This window comes from Rhinolophus sinicus, chromosome 9 (genome assembly GCF_057876585.1).
Source record: "Rhinolophus sinicus isolate RSI-liver-muscle chromosome 9, RSI-T2T, whole genome shotgun sequence".
In the NCBI taxonomy this organism is placed as follows: Eukaryota; Metazoa; Chordata; class Mammalia; order Chiroptera; family Rhinolophidae; genus Rhinolophus; species Rhinolophus sinicus.
The window spans coordinates 19,170,605-19,191,029 of NC_142509.1; the positions used below are offsets into that span (position 1 = coordinate 19,170,605).

General features: G+C 57.4%; 2 protein-coding genes across 4 annotated transcripts in view; one reads left to right on the forward strand and one right to left on the reverse strand.

The window, feature by feature from the left end:
• GNAZ (G protein subunit alpha z) overlaps positions 1 to 12,968 on the reverse strand; it is a 50,248-nt gene extending 37,280 nt beyond the window's left edge. Inside the window, exon 1 of one of the 2 annotated variants that reach the window (XM_074321015.2) lies at positions 12,773 to 12,968. The gene's annotated coding sequence lies outside the window, so the exon portion shown is untranslated. Of the gene's footprint in view, positions 1 to 8,651; positions 9,013 to 12,772 lie in introns of those variants that run through there. The other variant, XM_088800898.1, reaches the window with a different exon arrangement.
• The window catches only part of RSPH14 (radial spoke head 14 homolog), a 76,788-nt gene that overhangs the window by 54,801 nt on the left and 1,562 nt on the right, over positions 1 to 20,425 (forward strand). For both annotated transcript variants that reach the window (XM_019710337.3, XM_074321412.2), the window contains one exon: positions 19,390 to 19,615. In XM_019710337.3, coding sequence (XP_019565896.2) covers positions 19,390 to 19,615 — 226 coding nt within the window. The remainder of the gene's footprint in view (positions 1 to 19,389; positions 19,616 to 20,425) is intronic.

Here is a 20,425-nt window from a genome sequence, read left to right on the forward strand (position 1 = left end):
CACAGCAGGTTCCCCCAACAGAGTCTCTCCCAGGACTCCGCGGGCTGCCGCTCAGGGCTGGCTGCCTTGGCAGGAACCTCCCAGGGGCCAGAGGGCATAAACTGTTCCCCTTGAGACCCCACTTTCTCCCATGGAAGTTCCACTGGTGAGGGGTGCCATCAACCTGTGCCCAGGCTCCACGTGGATCTGCTACCCCTCCTCAGGGCAGATGCTGGGCACACAAGTCCCCAGAAAGCCCACCAACCTACGGCCAGGGAGGGAGGCTGAAGTGCCACACTTCCCTCACACTTACGGCTTGTGGGTGTAGCCAACGTCACAGGTGGCAGAATCCAGCTCGGTCCATCCCAAATGCTCTGATCGTTTTTAAAACAACGACACATATTTTTGGACTAACGGCACATCTTCCTGAGGAGATAAAAATCCCTTCTTGCCTCGAGGCCAGAAACAATGGACGGGGACAGGGACAGGAGGTGCCCTCTGGGGAAAGGTGGCCTTCACAATCCCCACCTCCCTGGCTGTCTCGCCACACTCCACGCCCATAGTGTCCTGCCCTGCCCATCAGGCTAAAAAACATCCCCTTTGAGGCCAGGTGACAGCCTCCTACCCTGTGAGGGCCCCTGGCAGCTTCTGCACCCAACAGCCCCCTCAGAGCCTCAGGGGACTCATCTAGACTTGCCACCGGGCCCTGTGTGACCTTGAGCCAAGTGTTGTGTGTAGCTGTCTGGGCAGTGGAACCGGACTTTACCCTGGGAAGGTCCAGCGGGATGCGCATGGACCAGCCCTTGCTTGGCTCTGGGCCACCCGCTCCCCTGCAGGTACCTGCCCTGACCACCCTCACTGTGCCCTCAATCGGTCTGGCCTCCTGCTCGAGGTCGGCCTTACTTTCCACTCTCCCTTCCTGGTCACCAGCTTACTTCTCTAAGCCAGTCCCTGTTAAAGGTGTGCAGAACAGATGGACGAACACCAAAAAAACATCGGTGCGCAGCTCCACGGCTTCCCCAGCCTCCCTTCCGAGTGCATTACCTCACATGACCCTGCCAGGGGCCTGCAGCACAGGCTCCACTGCAGTCCACACCAGACCTCTCCGGCCCGGCGGCTTCCACTGACCCATGGACCACTCCCAATCCGCAGCGTCCTGTCCCTCTTCTCATCTTCCCGCTCTCGCCTTCTCACGGAGTGGCAAGGGCCCTCCTGCCCCCTCCTCCTGCCCCCCTCCTCTCCCTCCCACCACCCGGCAGCCCTGCCTGCCCTCTCCCCTTCCAGCTGGCTCATGCCCACCCAACACACGATCCTGACCACTGGGGGTGGGAAGTGTAGGCTCTGCACCCCCAGTGCACGCGGGCTGAGGGCCCAGTCAGCCCCAGCTCGGGGGAAACCAGCTCTCCTGGTCCTTAGGCCTCCCCCCAGGTGCCCCCACGCTGGGAAACCCCACGCTTCCCTGCAAGCTGCCTCTCAGGTGGCCCTGAGGTCGGGGCTTTTAGGCTGGCCCTTCCCCAGCACTTGTACAGCAGGCTTTACAACCTTTTCAAATACAGGGACCCACTCCTCCCCATCTAATGTTAAAAACAAACAAACAAACAAACCAACCCTGCAGATTCTACCATGATTACAGATAAATTTCTAAGACCAAGAAATGATCAAAACCTGCCATCAAAGTTGGAACTGCTGGCTGGCTGGCATACTGAAAAGTGACTTTAAACAGGAAGTCATAAGAAATGATAACACGTCCTTTAAACATTTTGTTTTAACCTGAAACAGATAAACACACAGGCATTTGTCAATCTGTGGAGTGGGCCAAGATATTTTCTCCGAACACAGGCTCACTTACCGGAGCTACTGTCACTATTCCTGCTTAAACCACAGTACCCCAGGTGCGATGGCCAGGTGACTTTTCCACAGGATGTGAGGTGGCAAAGTACCCAGGACCCGAATCCTAGGCTGCCGCGGCTCCCTGCCCCCATATTCCAGTTGTCTTGCCCACACTAACCTAAGCACAGCTTTCACTGAGGCTTTCCAGAGTATCCACTGAATTTCATGGAAGCCCTTTCTACATTCATGTCATCAGTTTATGATATTTAAGGACATAATGACAGTGACAGGTATAACTGACATACAGTTTTGGGACACACACCACTAACCAAAGGGCTGGGTGTCGAAGTTTGCAGCACAGGTCGCCCTGAACCGAACGTTGGGCTAGAAGCAGTCACAGCCAGTGGGCTCTACTGAGAGAAGGGGGAGTGTCCATCCATCCGGCGAGCTTTGGGGACGGGGTAAGGTTTCTGAGTACCCAGGTTTTTGCAAGGCTTGTAAATAACTCTGCATTTCATGTATCACGACAGTTTCTACAAATGTTGGAAAAAATAGTAGCATTGTGCATATGTGAGAAGCTACTGACTTGGGGCCTGGGGACCCCTGACTGTGTGTGGCTTCTCTGCAGCCACTCCACCGATACCAGGGCACTGGCCACGGGTTAGCTTACCCAGGCACCCCCACAGCAGGTCTCCCCTTAAACGCAGCTGCCTTTCTTTGCCCCATCCTCGCTCCCTGCTTATTTTGGGGCAGAGTCAGAGTGGATGGGAGAAGGACCAGGGTGGGTGTGCACAGGGTCCCAGCTGCAGACAGGCCCCAACAGATGGCTCTGCCCTGGGGAGGCAGCCCCTCAGCCCGAGGGTGCTGCGAAAGAGGATTAGGGAGTCCTTTCCCTGTGGCCCAGGCTGTACCGTGGCTCTGGATGCCCCCGCCACGTGTCCACAGCCACCAAGGCTGACCAGACGAGATGTGACAGCATCGCCTGAGGAACACTGACTCAGGAGGAAATCAGGCCAGAGATTTCTCTGGGCCAGGAGTAAACAAATAAATAAAAACAGAAAGGTTGCACGTACAAGGGGAAGGAGACACCGCTGTGCAGGGAGGAGGTGGGGCCTTCACTAAGAGCTGAATGGAGGTGTCTGCCTCAGAGAGAGCCTGGCTGTCTCCGGTTTCCATAGTAAAGGTAAATGCTAACTGTCAGTCAGGACCCCGGGCTAGGTGAGGGCTCTGATTTAACCATTCTGGGTCTCTGCTGCCTTGTAATTTCCTGTCCCCTGCCTCTGAGCATGGCATCCCGTGAGCCCATCCCCTCACCCTGGCTACCCCCTGGCTGGGCCGGCTCTTCTGAGGGCTCTGTGGGGCCAGACCAGTGCCGGACTCCCTCCCCACCCCCTCCTGCCTCCCAGCAGCTTCTTTCCTGTCTTTCCTCACCTGGAGGGTGAGGTCCCTTTTTCTTCCTTGCCCCTCCCTGCAGCCTGCTCCCCAGGCCTCACACAGGCCGCAGGCTGTGGAATCTGTCTCCAGGCCAGTACGGATCAAAGCAAGTGCAGATGGGCCCACTCCCAGGTCTGAGGAAGGGCCCAGGAATGTGCACTCTATCAGCAACACAGGGCCTCCTGGAGCCAGCAGCCGGGGGTCCCTGCGCCAGAAGCTGCTCCAGGTCACTCTCCGTGTCTAGCCCCGGTCCTCCAGTCTGTGACGGACTGCCACCAGCCTGCAGCAGCCTCTGACCCTGTCTTGAGAGGCAGAGCCTGAGCCAGGGATTCTTGAGCACCTGACTGGTTGAGGGAGCAAGTTCAAGAGAGAGGGACATAGTGGGAGGGGCCAAGGAGGGAACCAGACAAAGGTGTGCTGACCCACCTTGAGGGAAGGGCAGGGCCTCCCAGGCATTTCCAGAAAAGGGGGCTCCAAGGGCGAAGGGCAGTTCTCTGGCAAGGGGTGCAGCTGTGAGGAGGCAACAGTGACTGTGGCTGGGGGACAGTGTGCCAGCAGGAAAGGGGATCTGGGGGCACCCACATAGTCTGCTGCATGCCCAGCATGCCTTCCCTCTGACCCTTCCCCCTGCCTTTCTAACAGAGCCCATGCCCATGTCTCAGATCAGGGCTGGGCCCAGACTGCCACACGACCTCTCAGGCCTCCTCGCTCCCTCCAGCGCCTGTACTCCCCTCAGCAGCCAGGAGATTCTTGTAAAAACGTAAGGCAGAGCACTCCTCTTGTGCTCCAAACCTTCTGACAGCCAGCCATCTCAGTTCTAAGCCATCATCTAAGTTCTCCCAGGGCCCCAGGGCTCTGTGACTGGCCCCTGCCTCTCTGATCCGAACGCCACCCTAATGCTCCCTCTACTCTTCACTCCTGCCCCACGGGTGCCCTTGCTGTCCCTCGAGCTTATGAACACGCTCACCTCAGGGCCTTTGCACTGGCTGCTTCCCCTGCGCGGAATACTTTGTGTCCAGACAGCGACTCTGTTCTTCCCTCCACTGGCTCAAGGACCCCTGCATGAAAGCCCTCCCTGTCCATCCTGCACCTCCTGGAATGTCTTACCGCCAGCACTGCTGCTTTCTAACTTGCTGCATAATGTACTTACTGTGTTGCCCACCCCCCACAGGGAAGGCACTATTGGTCTGTGTGTCACTGATGTGTCCCACTGCCTGTAAGTACCTGACAGGAAGCAGGTGCTAATAAATCTAACCTAGCCCTTTGTACTGAGGGAGGGGCCAACAGGGAGGGGCCCGCCCGGGACTTCTGGAAAGTCCTCTAGAAAGGCCCTTGGCCTTCCCCCAGATGGACACAGTAGATGTGTGGTGGCCTCCTGCCTGGCTGGGCTGACCCTGATACTGCCCTGCCTCTGAGCCCCCAGCCCAGGATGTCCCTTCACCTGGTAAAGCTGTTAGGGAGGGGATTCTCTTGCTGCTACTGACAGCGAGCCCCTAGGGCCACCCTCCCCCCACCCTCCCCCACAGCCCCAGCCTTCCTGTGCCAGGGAGGGGACAGTACCCAAAGTTCTAGCCAGCCTGGACCTGCAGCTCACCCTTCTGCCCCAGTCCTCAGCAGCGACACCCTCCCTACCCACCCCATACCAGTTCTCCATCCCTTGTCCTTCCCCTGGAAAACCCCAGAACAGCCTGCAGATATAACTAACACCCCCAGAGACTGAGGCCATGTAGGGGCCAAGCCCGGCCATGGAACTCGAGGCGCTGGAGCAGGGTGGTGGGTGCAGTGTGGCCACGGGGCTTCCTGAAGGAGACGGGTGGTGTTGGGGGCACCAGGGCTGGCCTGTCAGGAGGGCTCCTGTGCCCTCCTCCCTGCTATGGGGCAGGGCAGGGCTGGGGATGTACGTGCATGCATGGTGTTATCACAGAGGAAATCGATGCCTGGCACTGGCCCAGTGTTTAAGGGAAATGAATAGATTTTGGCCGAGGACAAAGAGAGTTTGATTAATCAGAAATTGGATAATGGAGGCAACACTCTAATTATTTTTCTTCCCAGCATTTTATCGAGAAATATGTTTGCACAGCATATCAGAGGTAACGGAGCGGGTGAGGGGGGCGACCACGTTTGGAGGAAAGCCCAGCTCTGGGACAGGGATACTGAACCCACACGTGCCAATGGGGGCTGGGTGGCAGACTGGTGGCTGGGGTCTTGGTGGTCACTCCACGGGGTCACAGGAAACAAGAGGGGTCAGGTGGGGCAAGCCAGAGGCCCCACACAACTGGGGCAGCTGGGGTCACAAAGAATGTGCCATGCATGGGTAGGCGAGGGAGGGGGGAGGCCAGGTCAGGTCCTCAGGAGGTGGATGGCCTCAGACAATGGTCTCTCTTGTGGAGACTGCTCCTTCCCTGGCCTGGCCACCTCCACACCACCCTTCCCTACCCATCGCCTTCCTGGTCACTCTCCCCATCATCCTGTGCTGTCTCCACTCCTACAACACTTGGAGCTGGAACCCCACCAGTTTAGCATATTTCTGAGGTCTTCTGGCCTCCCAATGCCAGGCAGGCTTCTCTGTGCTGGTGCAGGGCTCAGCACATGGCTTATTCATTCATTCAGGGTACAGAGAAAGGTGCCACAGGAGAGACATTTAACAGTGACCCGAGCTGCCTGTGAGCTTCAGAATGCCATTGGGGAACCCAGCACTGAAGATGGAGGCAAGTCCTTACCTAATCTTGGGGTCAGGGTCGGTGTCCAGAAAGAAGGGACACGTAAGGAGAAATGAAGGATGAGCTGAAACTGCTGGGCAGGAGCGAGGGCGTGGTGAGTGGGGTGGGCCAGGCCCTGACAAGCACGTCTAAATCCTGCCTCCTGCACGCACGGCAGATACTACTCAACCACGACCGCTTTCCTTCTGAGCTAACAGGCAGCCTCAGAACCCTTCTTGACATTGTGCTTTGGGCAGCCGCTCCAGAGTTGGTATAAGAAATGAAAACTATCTACACCCTTGACCCAGCCCAATTTAAAGAGGGAGGACAACAAGGTCCAGAGAGTGAAGAGAATTTACCAACGTCAGCATCACAGGCAGGGTTGGGACTAGAACCCAGCTCTCCCAACTTCCTGTCCAGCGTCCTTTCTCTGGCACTGAACTGCCCTGCTGAGCTAATCTTGGGAGCAGGGGCTATCTGGAAAGGCCACTCGTCATTATGTGGTCACTGTGGGTACCGTGTTCCTTTTCCACTACCAGGATATGTCTTGCCTTCTTAGGATGGTGTCTTATGGACATGCCTCTATATGTCATGACCACATGGATCCCTTGCAACTGACCAAGGCCTTATGAAGTCACTGAGCGGCCAGATGTCAGCCCAAGGCATCTGATTCCCAGTGAGAGGGACCTGGGCCAGTGGTGGCAGTGTGACATGACGGGCAGCTCACCTGCCTCTGGCTTGAGAGTGAACCACAGTTGGTGGTGTCTACAGTGGTGGTTTGGGCTCACTGGCCACACCTGAGCACCAAAGACACACCTCTCGGGAGCACTCGGTAAAGCTAGAGCAGCCACCAGGAAGCCCAGCCGTCCATGTACAGTGGCCCAACAGGTCATGTTAGGCCTGTCTGCTTTCCAGTATTCATCTCCCCATTCAACGACCATTTCCTGAGTCCCTACTATGGGCCGGGCTGCGCTCTAGGGGGCCAGATTCTCTGAGATGAACAGCAGATAAAGGTTTTGACCTCAAAGAGCTTACGTTGAGGTCCACAAGAGAAAGAGCAATGGTAAGCCAACACAAATAAGACAGGTGGTAGGTTGTACTGTGATGAGTGCTAAGGGGAAAAAATAGAGGCAGGAAGGGGTACAGGATATGTGTGTGTGGGACATGGGTGCTGTTCTAGACAGAGGGTCTGGAGGGACCTCAAAATGAAAACAGAGACTCAGAAGGTCTGGAGACTGTTTCTCCTGGACACCCAAGTACATGTGTGAACCCTGTCTGAGAACCGCTGGTGAGAAGAGCAGCTCCAAGGATCAGTGACAAGGACGAGGGCTTGCTGCAGCCCACCAGCCCTGCCAAAACAGGGCCTGGCCGTATGAGCTGGCACCAGCGGCCCAGCAGCCCTCCTGGCCCACCCTTCCTGGTGATCACTGGGCCAGTAGAGGCAGGGTCTCTATAGGAAGGTGGGACACTCCGGCTGCTGAAAAGCAATCCCTCAGGGTCTGGACACCCTCCCTGGGGGCCCATAACCCACCCATCTCTCCAGGTCTGTCTCAATTGTGAGTAGAAAACTGAGGTAAAAATAGGCCCCTTCTTGGCAGAGCTGGTTTTTGGGAGGATAAAGTGAGTTTCTGCACCCCTACCCAGCCCCTCCAGGTAGTTGCCCACTGTAATCCAGAGCAGATTCTGCTGCCCACCCTGTGAACACCTAGATCTGAGCTCGGGGTGAAATGTGCACATTGAATCCACTCTCCTTCACTCCAGCACCATGACCTTGACCTGTGTGACTCACAGAAGCAGGTCTCACTGGGGGGGTCAGCTCCTTACCCCACCCAGGGAACCCTGCTCAGACAGCTCTCCATCCTAGGGCTTAGGGAGGGGGTGCTGTTCAGTGGGGCAGGGTCTCTTCCTGAAAGGTCTGCTCTGACCACCGCCCACGTGGCCAGGACAAGCCCTTGGGGACAGGTATGTTTCTGGTTAGAGACTGCTGGAAGGAACGCTGGGCCTGATACTGTTGGTAAAACCACACAGTGGTTTTTAACAGTCTCGCTCCTTAGTACTTTTTGATGGATTCTCCAGGGACATCTCTAAAAGAGAGTTATACCTTAATTTAGAAGCAAATAACTCAAAACTCTGTGATGTAGCAGGTTCCTTTGGAAAAGAGCTGAACTCGAGGAAGCCATTGTTGTGTGAAGCTGCCCCACTGCGCTTGCCCAGGTCCTGTCAGCAGGACTTGATGGCCTTCAACCCTCGAGCTGCACTTCCTGCCCGAGAGGCCACTGGGGACCAAGGGACAGAGGGGGAAGAAACGACACTATAGGAGGCCAGGGCGAGGCTCTAAGGCTGGCTCTAACTGACCCCAGTGGCCCAAGTGCCAAACACAGTCCATCTGCTCAAGGGAGACAAATGAAGGGGACGGGGGTGGTGGGCTGGCGGCACTGTCCTTGCAGGCACCACCACTACCCAGCTCCAGGGGCACACACGCCGGCAATCCCACAGGGCCTCACGCCTGGTAGGAGGAATGCTCTGCTGTCACGGCACTGAGATGCTTAGTCACTTTTAACAAGGGCCCCCCAAGTTATTCGGCCCATCCTGCCCGTGCTTCTGAGTCCCCACGAACACCATTCCCACCGCAGGCTCTGCTGTACGGGACCCACCCTTCTGGGAATACCCCCCGCGTGGCCACCTCGATTGTGCTACCACTTCACTCACCCGCTCGTCGGTCGTTTTCCATCTCTTTTCTGGATGACTTTCTCAGCTCACATGCTGAGCAGTAGAGGCCGAGGCCTGGCCCGGTCCCTTCTGGTCCCACCTACTCTCGATCCCCAAGTGATCTCGGCTGGTTGCTGGCTTCCCGTACACCTGGTGCTAAGGATTCCAGGTTTCTGCCTCCAGCCTCGCCTCCCCTCTGACGGCCACACGCGCCCATGTCTCCCAGGGGCTAACCCAACGCCTAATTCCCTGGCTCTCACGAATGCGTCCGCGACTTCCTTCTCTGCCAATGCCAACTACGACCTTCCAGAGCTATCCTCGCCTCTTCTCCAGCGACAGGTCCTCTTTAAAACAAGCCGTCCGAATGTCTGTCACGACCTCTACTGCTCCCACCCCACTGGGTCAGTGGCCTCCTCATCCCAAATGCTGCAACAGCCCCCAGCGGCCTTCCGGCCTGCCTCCGCCCCCCCATCCCCCGCCCGTGCCCATCAGCCAGAGAGGTCTTTTAAAAGTGTAATTAGCTTGAGTTTCTCCTCTTTTCCAAAACTACCCAGGGTTTCACACCTCACTGGTGCCTGTGGAGCCCTGCCTGACCTACTCCACAGCCCCCAGCCCCCACAACCCTTTACTGGGCTCCAACCACCCGGCCTTCAGGTGGGGCCTCCAGCAGCTGAACTGTGTCTGCCTCAGTGCCTTTACATCTGCCATCTCCTCTTCTGGTGCGCTTCTCTGTCAGTCACATGACTCACCCATTGCTTTTCCATGGCACTGCACCAATGGCCCCTCCCCCAGAGACTCCTCCCCCTCCTGCTTTATTTCTCTTCACGGCGCCTATCCCACCTAGCATTCAGTTATACAGTTGTCGTGTAACGCTCCCCCGTCTCATGCGAGTGCCACGAGAGTGGACGCTGTGTCTGTCCTGGTCCTTGCCATATCCCTGTGCCTGGCACAGCGCCTAGCACTCTGCAAGTGCTGGTAAATATTAGCCAAAAGAATGACTGAACGAACAAAGTGTGTGAGGTTCTATTTCCTCAGGCTCGGTACGGAGGGCTGACGTCTCCTTCTACATGCTCGACAGTCCCAGTGAGTTAGCCCGTCAGTTCACTCCCTTGAAGTACCTCTCCTGCCAGTGTGGACATGTGGAAGGGGCCAAACGTGAGGGCAGGACCTGTGCAGGGACTTTTGGCTCTGTTTCTAGATGAGGACAGGTGGCTCAGAGAGGACAGCGCTGGGCTGGGGGGCAGCATGGCCAGGTCTTGACTCAGGTCTTCTGACGTCTCACCTGGAGCTCTGCTCTCGCCCCTTCCTACCCTGTGTGGAGCTGGGCCCTCCCATCCCCTCTCCAGTCTGCACAAACTATGTCAGGCCACCATTCTGGGCTCCTGCCTGGGGCTGATACAGCGTCTGCCCCAATGCTTGTCCATTTGCCTTCACCCTCCTTCCTGCCAACCATGGCAGTTGTAGGCCTGCCTCTGAGGGGCTTGGTCACCCCAGGTCTCCTGCCTGAGGGCTGGCGGAGAGCAGTGTGCTAATTTGCCTCCTCCTGAGTCTCTGCAAGCACCAACATGGTTGGCAGCAAGAACACCCTACAGCCACACAGAGTTTTAGGTCGTCTGAAAGCTAGCAGGGGGCAGTACGGCTGCCTCGTCCTCATGTCCAGGGAAGAAAGACGCAGCGCACTGTCATCGCGTGTGTACACAAGACAACCATGTGGCTACGATGAGGCCACACCCTGTGTCTGAGGCCAGCCTTCCCTGCCATTCGGGCACTCCATCCCACCAGCCTCTCTGCAGGGGCCCTGGGCAGCCTTGCCAAGTCCACTTGGTCACTGAGGATTCCTGGAATTGCCCTAGAAGCTCCTGAGATCCAGACTAAGGCACTTTTCCTCCTGAGACTCCAGAAAACAGAAAAGCTGAGAAGCTGGCGCAGAAGTTGGAATGCATTCTCTGTCCCACCTAAAATCCCATGGCAGGCCCCCAGAATGGGGCAGGCCACAAGCATGGAGTGAAGCACCCCCATGAGGGCAAGCAGGCTGCCTGCTCTCACTGCAGCAACCTGGGCCTCTCCCAAAAAAAAACAAAAAAACACGAGAAAGTGGGTGTGTGTTTAGGGGTGGGGCTGGGAGGGGCAAGAAACACAGATGAGTAACAAACAGCTCTTTCAGGAGAACAAAACATCCCCAGGAGCAAGCAAGAGGAAGCAAGCAAGTAGATTTCAGGCAGAAGGTGACATAGCCTTCTGAAGAGGAGGGACTAGGTGTTATTCACCTTCTAGCTCAGAAACCAACATGTGTTAGAGGAACACACTAGAACAGTTTTAAACCAAATGCCAGCGTCTTGTCCCTGGAACCCGATGGATGCTGAAGGTACACCACTCCGTCTGAGCACAAGTGTGGCCAGGCCCTCCCTCTCCATCTGGCCCTGCGTGAAGACTCTCAGGCCTCCACAGTTACTGCTCTCAGACGTCCACGCCCCAAATGGACAGTCAGTAGCTAAAGATCATCTTCCATCCTGACTAGGAAGGGGGCCGGGTGGCCTTGCCCAAGGGACAAGGTGCTTGGAAAGGCAGTCCTAAGCTGCAAAGAGCCCTCTGAGGCCTTTCAAACTCTTCCCCAGGCCCACTCCAGCTCCTGGATCACACAGCCACTCCCTTTTACAGATGAGGGGACTGTGGCTCCACTGAATCAGCCACAACGAACAAGCAATGGGGTCCTTCTGTTTCCCACAGCTCCCGCAGCCTCCATGGAGCCCCCACCCACCATTCCTGCCACACCTCCTATGCTTTCGGAAGCATACCCTGTGCTCTTGCCAGACCCAACTGCCCCAGCACCCTCTCTGTGCCTCGGCCCATTTTCCCCCCTCTGCCCTCAATGCCCACCCCAATTGTGCCTGTGTCCTTCAAGCTCCAGTTCAAATGTCACTTTGCCCACAGGCCTGACTGACCCCAGCCAGGACACCTCTCTGAGGTCTCCCCAGAGACCCGGCACCCACACTCAGTGTTGGGTCATATGAGCAGAGACACTGCTCCCCTGTGGGGTGGTGAGTCAGTCCCTGGAGGGCAGGCCCAGTTCACTCCTACCCCAGCACAGGCCCTGGGGGAGCAAAAGCTCAGTAAATATTTGCTTAATCGAATTTGGCCAAGGAGCCACCTCTAGACAGAGCCAAGGCGGCGGGACTCAGTCCCCAGGGCTGGGAAATCACTTGGGCAGAAAAAAGCCGGTCCGGGGCTGGGCTGCCTCCCCAAGCCAGTCAGACTTCGCCTACCAGGCGGGTTCCTCCATCCTGAGACGCGGACTCCAAGGAACCCTGGTCTCCCACTGCCTTCTCATCCTTGGAACAGAGAACCCCAGTTCTCGGCCTAGGCAGATTCCTGCCATCATCACCCAGAGAGGCTCAGCACCGCCCTCAAAGCAGAGCCCCCTCAGATCTCCAGCAGGATCCCGAGCCCCAGCCCTGAGGCCCTCACACCCCTCCCCCCAAACACCCCCACCGCCTTTTAAGGTAAAAAATATTGAGACGGGAACATATCACAAACGCGGTGGGTCGATACTCATCTCTTGCTCTAAATGCCTCCAAGGAACCTGCTCACTGCAAGAGCGATGACCGAAAACTGCGAGCCGTCCGTCCTCGGGCCCAGGCCTCCGGGGCCCTCTCCTCCGTTTCAGCCAAGGCCACGCGTCAGCCCTCCCACCGCCCGGGTCGCCTCCTCCCCATTTCCCCGGGAGGGAGACCCCGCCTCAGCGCCGTTCCTGCAGGTCGCCCAGCCCGACCCCGCACCAGTGGCTGGTCGGGGCCCCCTGCGCGGCATCCCCAGACGCCGCCGTTCACCCTCCCAGGCCCGCAGCCGCCTCCTCCCGCTGGCTCCTCGGTCAGGTGGCGCCCCCTCCCCAGCACCTGCTGGACCCGTGGCCGCCTCCTGCCCACCTCGCGGGCATCCCCGCCCTCGCCACCCCACCCCCAGCCGGCACCCCTGTCGCTGCGCCCCGGCGCCCCCAGCCCGGGCGGATCCCCAGCACAAAGACCCGGGCGGGGCCCCGGGTGGGGGTGGGGTAGACGCCCCGGCCGCGCCCCCGACCCCCCGAGGCTCAGCCGCACGCTGCGGGCGCGGGCGTGCTCACTCACCTCCAGGCCGAGGCACGGTGCATCGGCAGAGCTGCTCCGGGCGGGCGGGGCGGCAAGCGCGGACCGTGGCGCCCTCGTTCCGCACGACGCGGGCAGCGGCGCCCGCGCGGGGACGTGACCGGACCGCGGGCGGCGCACACGCTCCGGCCGGCCTGGCTCCCTCCGCCTGCTCTCCCGCGCCGCCCGCCGTCCGCCCGCGGGTCCGCCCGCCCCGCGCCGCAGCCGCCGGCAGGGGGCGGAGCCGCGAGAGCAGCGCGTTGCCAAGCCAACCGCGGGCGGGGGTGCCGCGAGCCCGCCGGTGACCACGCGCCGGGCGCCGTTGCCGAGCCACAAGCGCCGGCTAGCTGCCCATTGGGCAGGAGCGGCTGACGGACGCGTCCGCGATCCAATGGTGGCGGGCAGGGGCGGCACCGTGGCTCAGCGCGCGCCGCAGTCCCGCATGCGTTACCCGCTCCTGCATCCCCCGGACCCGGCTTCACCCAGGCTAGGGCGCCAACCCAGCGGGATCGCTTCCCGCAGATCCCCAGACCGAGCCTGCGAGCGGCCCTTGCTCCCGCTCCCCTCCCCCGGCCTGAATTCGAACCCAGCTTGGCTCTTTTTGAGCTCTGCGCCCTTAGGCAACCGACTGACCTCTCTGGGCCTGTTTTGCATCGTGGGGCTAGTGACACTTGCTTCCTTGAATTGTCGCTACGTTCCGCTAGAATGTGTGAAAGGGTTGTGCATGCAAATGCTAAAGGTTTATACTGGTAAGGTTTGTGCAGCGATGGGAGGGGCGTTAGTCATCTTTTCTCCTACACCCAGCATATAGTGTCTCTTCAGGGTCCCTGTCAATCCTGTCCACAGAAAATTGCCCTGGAAGGAGGGAAGGGAGTAGGGCCCAGGACTTATCCCCCAGACCAGAGAGGCAGGAGGGAGGCAGCTCAGTTAAGGCCATCGTCCCATTGGTGCCTTTGGGAAGATTAAATAGAAGGCATGGAATGCTCAGCAAAATGCACCCGAGGGCAGTCTGCCAAATTTCTGCTTTCAGTTTCAGGGGAAGCCCATCTGTGGGCCTCAGAGCCAGGAGCCCCTCACTTCTATGCTTAAAAGATATTAATTTCTTCTCTGCCTTCTCCATCATGGTAACCTGAACCTTTGGGCATCCTAGAGTATCCCAGGTAAAATGCAGATGTTCCCAGCTAACACAGCCCTGATCACTTTACACCTTCAACGTCATCCTCTCTGGGAATGTTCCCTCTGCTGTGAAATGGAGACCATTGCACTACCTATCCGCAGGGTTGTGTCCCACCTGTGAAGGGTTTGCCTAAACTGTCAGGGACCGGGCAGATGTTGGTGATGGGCATTCTGAGGGCTCACTGGAGGTGGCCAATGAGGACCAAAGGAGTGTGGCCAGCACTTGAGGGCTCCTCTGTGTGTATGTCCTCCACAGCAACAGGCTGGGTCAGGCTGGGCCTCTGCCCAGAGGACCACACAGAGGTCAGCTGCTGTGACACCAGGAAGATAACGGGCACAGGCCTTGCCCTGAGGTGGATCAGAGATAAGAGGGGGCTGAAGGTGAAGCACAGGCCCAGCTCTGTTGCCATTACCTGTAGGCCTTTTGGTGACTTATCCGGCTAAGCGTCAGTTTCCTGTTCTGTTAAAAGGATACCAATAGACTGTCCCTAGAGAATGATTCTGAGGGGAGATGCACATCGGCACACGATCAGGGATGAGTAAGGGCAGGATCAGGGGTCAGAGTCGAGCTGCTCACAGGGACAAACCTAGATGCCAGCACGGGATGACCTTGTACAGTAGTCCAGGTGTGAGATCAGAGGCTAGCCTATGGAGGGGCCTAATGGGGCTGGCTCCTGCCTCCCTCACCTGACCTTGATGGCCACCTCGAAGTGAGAGTTCAGATGGTATCAACCAATGATTGTACTCCTTCATACAGCAGTCATTTACTGACGGCCTCCTCTGTGCTGGGCACAACTCTAGGATTTAATCAGACCTGGCCCTGTCTGCTAGACCCTCTTGTCTTTGGGGCAGCAGCAGACAGCAGAACATAATCCGCCTTTAGAGTTGTGTGAGGCCTGATGGAGGAGACCCACCAGGGCTTTGGGGGTATGTGGCAGGGGGAGACCTGGGTACTAGGACAGCAGGAGAGGCATGGAAGTGGCTGATGACTTGGAGCAGGAGAGAAGCATGTTCCAAGATGAGGAAGGCACTGGGTGGGAAGGAGCGTGAGGTCTGGGAGAACCTAGAGAAGACCAGTGTAGCTGGAGCCAGCAAGCGTGTGAAGATGCCAAAACATAAGGCTGCAGCGGAGTTGGGAACAATCACACCAGGCAGACGGCCCTTGTGTAGGATTGGGGACATTGGCCTAAGAACCACTGGAGAATTTTAAGGTTAGCTTTTTAAATTCCAAAAGGACAAAGGTAAGTTTTTGTTTCATATGTATAGTAGGCGTGTTCCTACAACGTGCGTTGTCCTAATAGGCAGAATTAGATCATGAAAACATCAACTAGTCAGCCCAGAGAAAATAAGAAAGCAGAGAAGTCAGTGTGTGAGGTTGGTGTCAGTGTAGGGCCATGGGATCACCAGGCAATTGTGTGTCAGGAGATGGCTTTATGGTGGCTGCAACCATAGAGAGAAGGAGCTGGCCTTGGCAGAGGGGGGTGACCAAGAAGGGGGCCCACACGAGATGATGGAGGAAGTGATGGCACTTGCTAAGCAGTTGGAGAGGTGGCCAGGAAACCAGGGAGGGGAGGGTCCCTGTCATGCGGGGTGTCATGCAGGGTCTCAGCTCCCGCTCCCCACTTTGGAACGCAGGATATGGTGAGGCCAGAAAGGAACACCCACGGAGCCATAGATAGGGGAGTCATACCACTATAGTCTCGCTGGCGGCTGGGTTGGAGACATAGGAGGCAGGAGCCACACTATCCGCAACCTGCCGTCCACTTCACTCTGCCAACCAACCCCACTTGCTAGCTGCAATCCGCCGTGCTAACTGCAATCCGCACTTGCTAGCTCAGCCACCATCTTCTTGCTAGCCCCCATTTTGCTGCTAGCGTAGCCACAGCAGTTATATTAGTAGCCAATGGCTCACTGGTTACAGCTGACGGCCAACTAGCCACAGCTGATGGCCATGCAATCACAGTTGATGGCCATTTACTACCCGAGTGAGCACCTTTCCACGTGAGGCCGAGAGCCTGGAAACTGTACTCCTGGCTCTGTCCCCATAGTCCCAGAACTCCAGGAAGGGAGTGTCTTGAGAAAGAAGACATGGTCAGCCATGTCACGTGCTATTGTGAGGGAGGCCGAGTAAGCTGAGGACAGAGAAGTGTCCCAACAAACAAAGGCAGGCACAGGTGGGGGTCTGTGTGCCAGGGGTTCAGGAAATGGGGGCCACACCAGGCTAAAGCTGGACAAGTGGGTCACGATGAGGCACGGTGGGCCCAGGGTACCAGGCGAAGATGTGTAGTCCCTAGGGCTGGGGCCAGTACCCCCTACTGAGTCCTCACTGGTTGGTAGAATAGGACCAGAGACAACACCTGGGGCTCTGTGCTAGAAAGAGGAAGCGAGCCCTGGTGATTGAGCCCACCTGGCACCTCACCAAACCAGCAGGGACAGCTGGCCAAAGAGCGACCCCTGGAGGTGGTGTCAAACCCTCCCCCAGGAAATGACCAAACTGCAACCCCAGGGGAGTCCATGCCATTGGCATCATGACCCTCCATCCCAGTGGAGCTTTCTGGTTCATCAATCACTGACCCCTTCCTGGCATACCAACCATGCCGGATCAGGACCCTTCCCAACACCCGTGTCTTGTGCCTTTGCCCTTCTGCCCTTCATGAGGCCCAGCTCCCCCAGACCTCCTATCCTGCATGTCCAGAGCCCCTAGGACCCTGGAATTCCTTATCTACACATGTGTCAACTTGCGCTGTAATGACCAGTGCCGGATGACTCTCCCGCTAATCTCCCCACTTCCCAAGGGTGGGGGTGGTGGTGTCTCGTTGCCTATGGACCTCTGGCGATGGTTACCTCCTGGCTGACTCTGCTCTGTGCCCACCCTGTCCTGTTCCCCAATCCCTGCTGGACAGTTAGGCTGTGGGAGGGCCAGGTTTGTCTCTCCAGTTTGTTTCCTTGGGGTCTGTGTACCCCAATTCCCACACATTTGAACAAGCCATTGCAGATCTGGGTTAGTTATAAATAGCCAGGCCTGCAAGTCTCCTTTTAGCTGAAAAGAAGCAAAGTGAACAAGCAGAGAGGCACACCCGGCACGCGTTTTATTTTTGATCTTCTCCTTCTGTCCCAAAAAGAACCCGGGTCCTGGTACTCAGCATTTCTCAGTGTGGAGGCCCCAGGGCAAACGCCTGAGAAATGAAACCCAGGAGATGAGGGCCCTGGTCTGGACACGTCTGCTGTGAGGCCTTGGGCACTTGAGTTGCCTCTCTGGGTGTTGGTTTCCTCATCAAGGGGGCAGCAGTGGCAGTGATCCCCTCTAACACTGTGACTTTCTGATTTTGACACCCTCCCCTTTGCTCCCATCCCCTCGGCTGTGCTGACCCTGTGGCTCCAGCAGCAGTGGTTCTCCATGGGCTTTCTTGGGCAGGCCAGACCCAGGTGCAAGTGAGGCCACAATCAAGCCCTGATTGGATGATGTACAAATTCCTCACGCTCAGGCCTTTGCTCAGGTGTCCCCAGTCAGGAACCTTCTCACTCCATCAGTCAGCAAAATCCTTCTTGGAAAGTCAAATGGTCTCTTCCCCACAATGAGCTGGGGAGGGGCCACCAGGTCTTGGCTGAGAGGGACCCATGGCTGGGGCAGGCAGGGAACCTGTGGGCAGGTGCCTGCATAGGAATGAGAGCAGGCGCAGGAGGCCCAGGTGTGTGTCTGGCAGTGGTCTGGTTGGAAGGGAGGCCTGATGGGGAGAGAGAGACTCAGGCCCCCAGGAGAGGTGGCTTGTGGGGACCACTGATAGGTGCTTCCACAGAACATGGACTGTAGAGTTTTTGTCTTTGCATCCCACTCCTCACCCCTTACTATCACCCCACAGGCCCTTGCTTGTAGCTGGAACTGTGCTAGTGGAATTTGGGAGACTTCCTGTGCTAGGCCCAGATGTCCTGGGCACACAGTGACATTCCCTTACACAGAGCATGTTCCCATCCACTACTCCATTGGCATTGCACAGCCCCCTGCCAGGTAGGCCCATTTTAATAATGAGGAAACCAGGATCAGAGAGGTTAAGTAACTTGCCTAAGGTCACACAGCTGGATACAGCCTAGGGTTTTTTTTTAATCTCTGTGTATTAAATCTTAAAAAGTCCAGTACTCTTGAAGCAATAGGAAACTGCTTTTCCTGTGCTGTGAGTGGCCTGAGAATAAATAGCTGCTCCCAGCCCAATGAGTAGCTGGCCAGGGATACTGGGAGCCGCTGGACCTGCTGCCCTGTCTTTCTGCCCCTCTTACCCTGGGGCACCTGCCATTTGATGTCCTCGGGGGAGTGAGGGAGAAAAGCTGGGATGATGTCTTCAAAGAGGAAATCCCTGGTGCTAATTGGCACTCAGAGACCTTTAGGCTAATTAACCTGTTTATTTGTCTCTCTAGAGTAAATTAGAGGGTTTAGCTGGGGAGGGCGGAAGAGAAAGGTGTTTGCTTGTGGCTACTCCTGTTTGGGCTATAGATGGCTTCTTGCTGGGTAGTGTGGGCTGCTGGGGAGGCTGGGGAGAGGGTGGGTTGCAGGGCAATAGGCCGCCTTCATGCCATAAAGAAGGGTTGCCCTTCCCGTGTACTGCTCACTTTCCCGTGAAGGCTGCTTTGGGCACACCGGAACTAGGCCCCTCAGGTGGTGCCACCTGGGCCGGGCCTGGGTTCTCCTCCTGGCAGCTAAGTGCAGACATTCCTCAGAAAGGACCAGGGCTGGAAGGAGTGGGGTAGAGCCTCTTCATGGGGGGAGAATCACTGCAATTGTGCTTCTCCCAGCCCCAGTGCCCCAGCCATGCCATGCAGCTCCTCTTCCTTCAGGGCACCAGGCTCCTTCAAGACTCCCTGGCTAGAGGCTATGGATGTTGTCACCTTTGGCTGGGGGCACAGCTTTTTGGTGAATAAAATGCTGGCCTGTTCGCTCTAAATCTTCCCCCCCCCCCCACTCCACTCCAAGCTTTTCCTCCTGTCCTCAAGGGCCAGCCAGACTGGTCTGGGGTCTCTAGCAGTTTAGAGATATTGTGGTCGGGAAGAAGGGGCTTGGCTGGTCCCCTGCTCCGTGCTTCTCTCCAGTGCAGGTGGGGAAGGGAGGGGGTCTCCTTGTGTGACTGAGTTCCCCCAGGGCTGAGCTGCTGTGCTCGCTGAGGGGTTGCTGGGCTTCTCAAGCTACTGAGTACCTCTTTAAGGCTGATACCCCCAGTCATAGGTCACCAAAGGCTGGCACCTTTCCAGGTCCTCTGGAGTCTGAAGGCCCCCACCCCGCTTGTCACTCACAGCCCCCTGCTGGCTGCCCAGTCCCCTTGCCTGGCAGCAGGGGCATTTGCAAGTCATCTTGTCCAGCCTCCTGGAGGCTCTGCAGGACTCTCCTCGCTCCTGCATGCCACCCAGCATGGGCAGGTGGTGGCGACCCACCCTCAGTGCCCTTTCCTGTCTCACAGGGGCCCAGGGCATTGTCATTAGCGGCCTGATTCCTTTACTGGTGTGGAAGCTGCAGAAGGAGGAGGAAAAGATCCAGGAGATCCTCCTGGACACCCTGGCGGCCTGCCTGCTGGAGGACGCCACCGAGGCCCTGAACAGCCACGTGGTGCCCTTCCTGAAGGAGAAGCTCCTCAGTGCCAATGACAACATCCGCAGCAAAGCTGCCTACACACTCATGGCTGTCAGGTGAGGCCTGGCTGTATGGATGGAGCAAGGACGGTGGGAGTAGCCAGCCCTGGGCTTGCTGCTGGTGCACAGAGAAGGCAGCTGAGCTGCCCCGGTCTTGTAGCAAGTCCAGGGGTTTGCAAACAGGGAGAAATCTGGACCCCCGGGAGACATGCAGCATTGTCTGGAAACGGTTCTGATTGTTCTAGCGTGGGCGTGAGGGGGTGCTCCTAGCATCCTGTGTGTAGAGGCCAGGGATGCTGCTGAAGATCCCACAGTGCACGGGACAGCCCCTCACAGAGTCCAGTGGTGTGAGGTGAGAAGCACTGCCGTTGCCTCAGCAGCATGGCTGTGGAAGCCCTGAAGGGGGGCCCAGGACTCTGCATCTTTGCTCTAGTTCCTGAAGGTGGAGGCCCACCAACCTTATAGCCTAGCAGCCTCAACATCAGCGCCAGTGGCTGGCCAACCCATGCTTCCCAAACTGGGACACCAGGCACCCATATCTTTTGAGATGTTATTAAGAGTTTTGCCAACATGAAAGTTCGATGGGCAGCAAAGTTTGGGAAAGGTTGACTCAGTTAAGTTCCTTGGGGTCCTTGGTTGCAGGAGGGATGTGCACTGATGCTTCTGCAGGGCCCAGGGGAGCATTTCCTGGGAGCCTTTCTTTTCGAGGGACAGTGTTGCCCTTCTCACACTTTGGGAAGGTCTTGGGAAGTCCACCATTTTCATTTCCACAGCTTCATACAATGCCAGGATTAGAAATGACCAAAAGTGTCATCTCGCCTGAAGGTGGCTGCTGTTTGCATGTCTTAGCCTGTTCTGGCAGCTGGG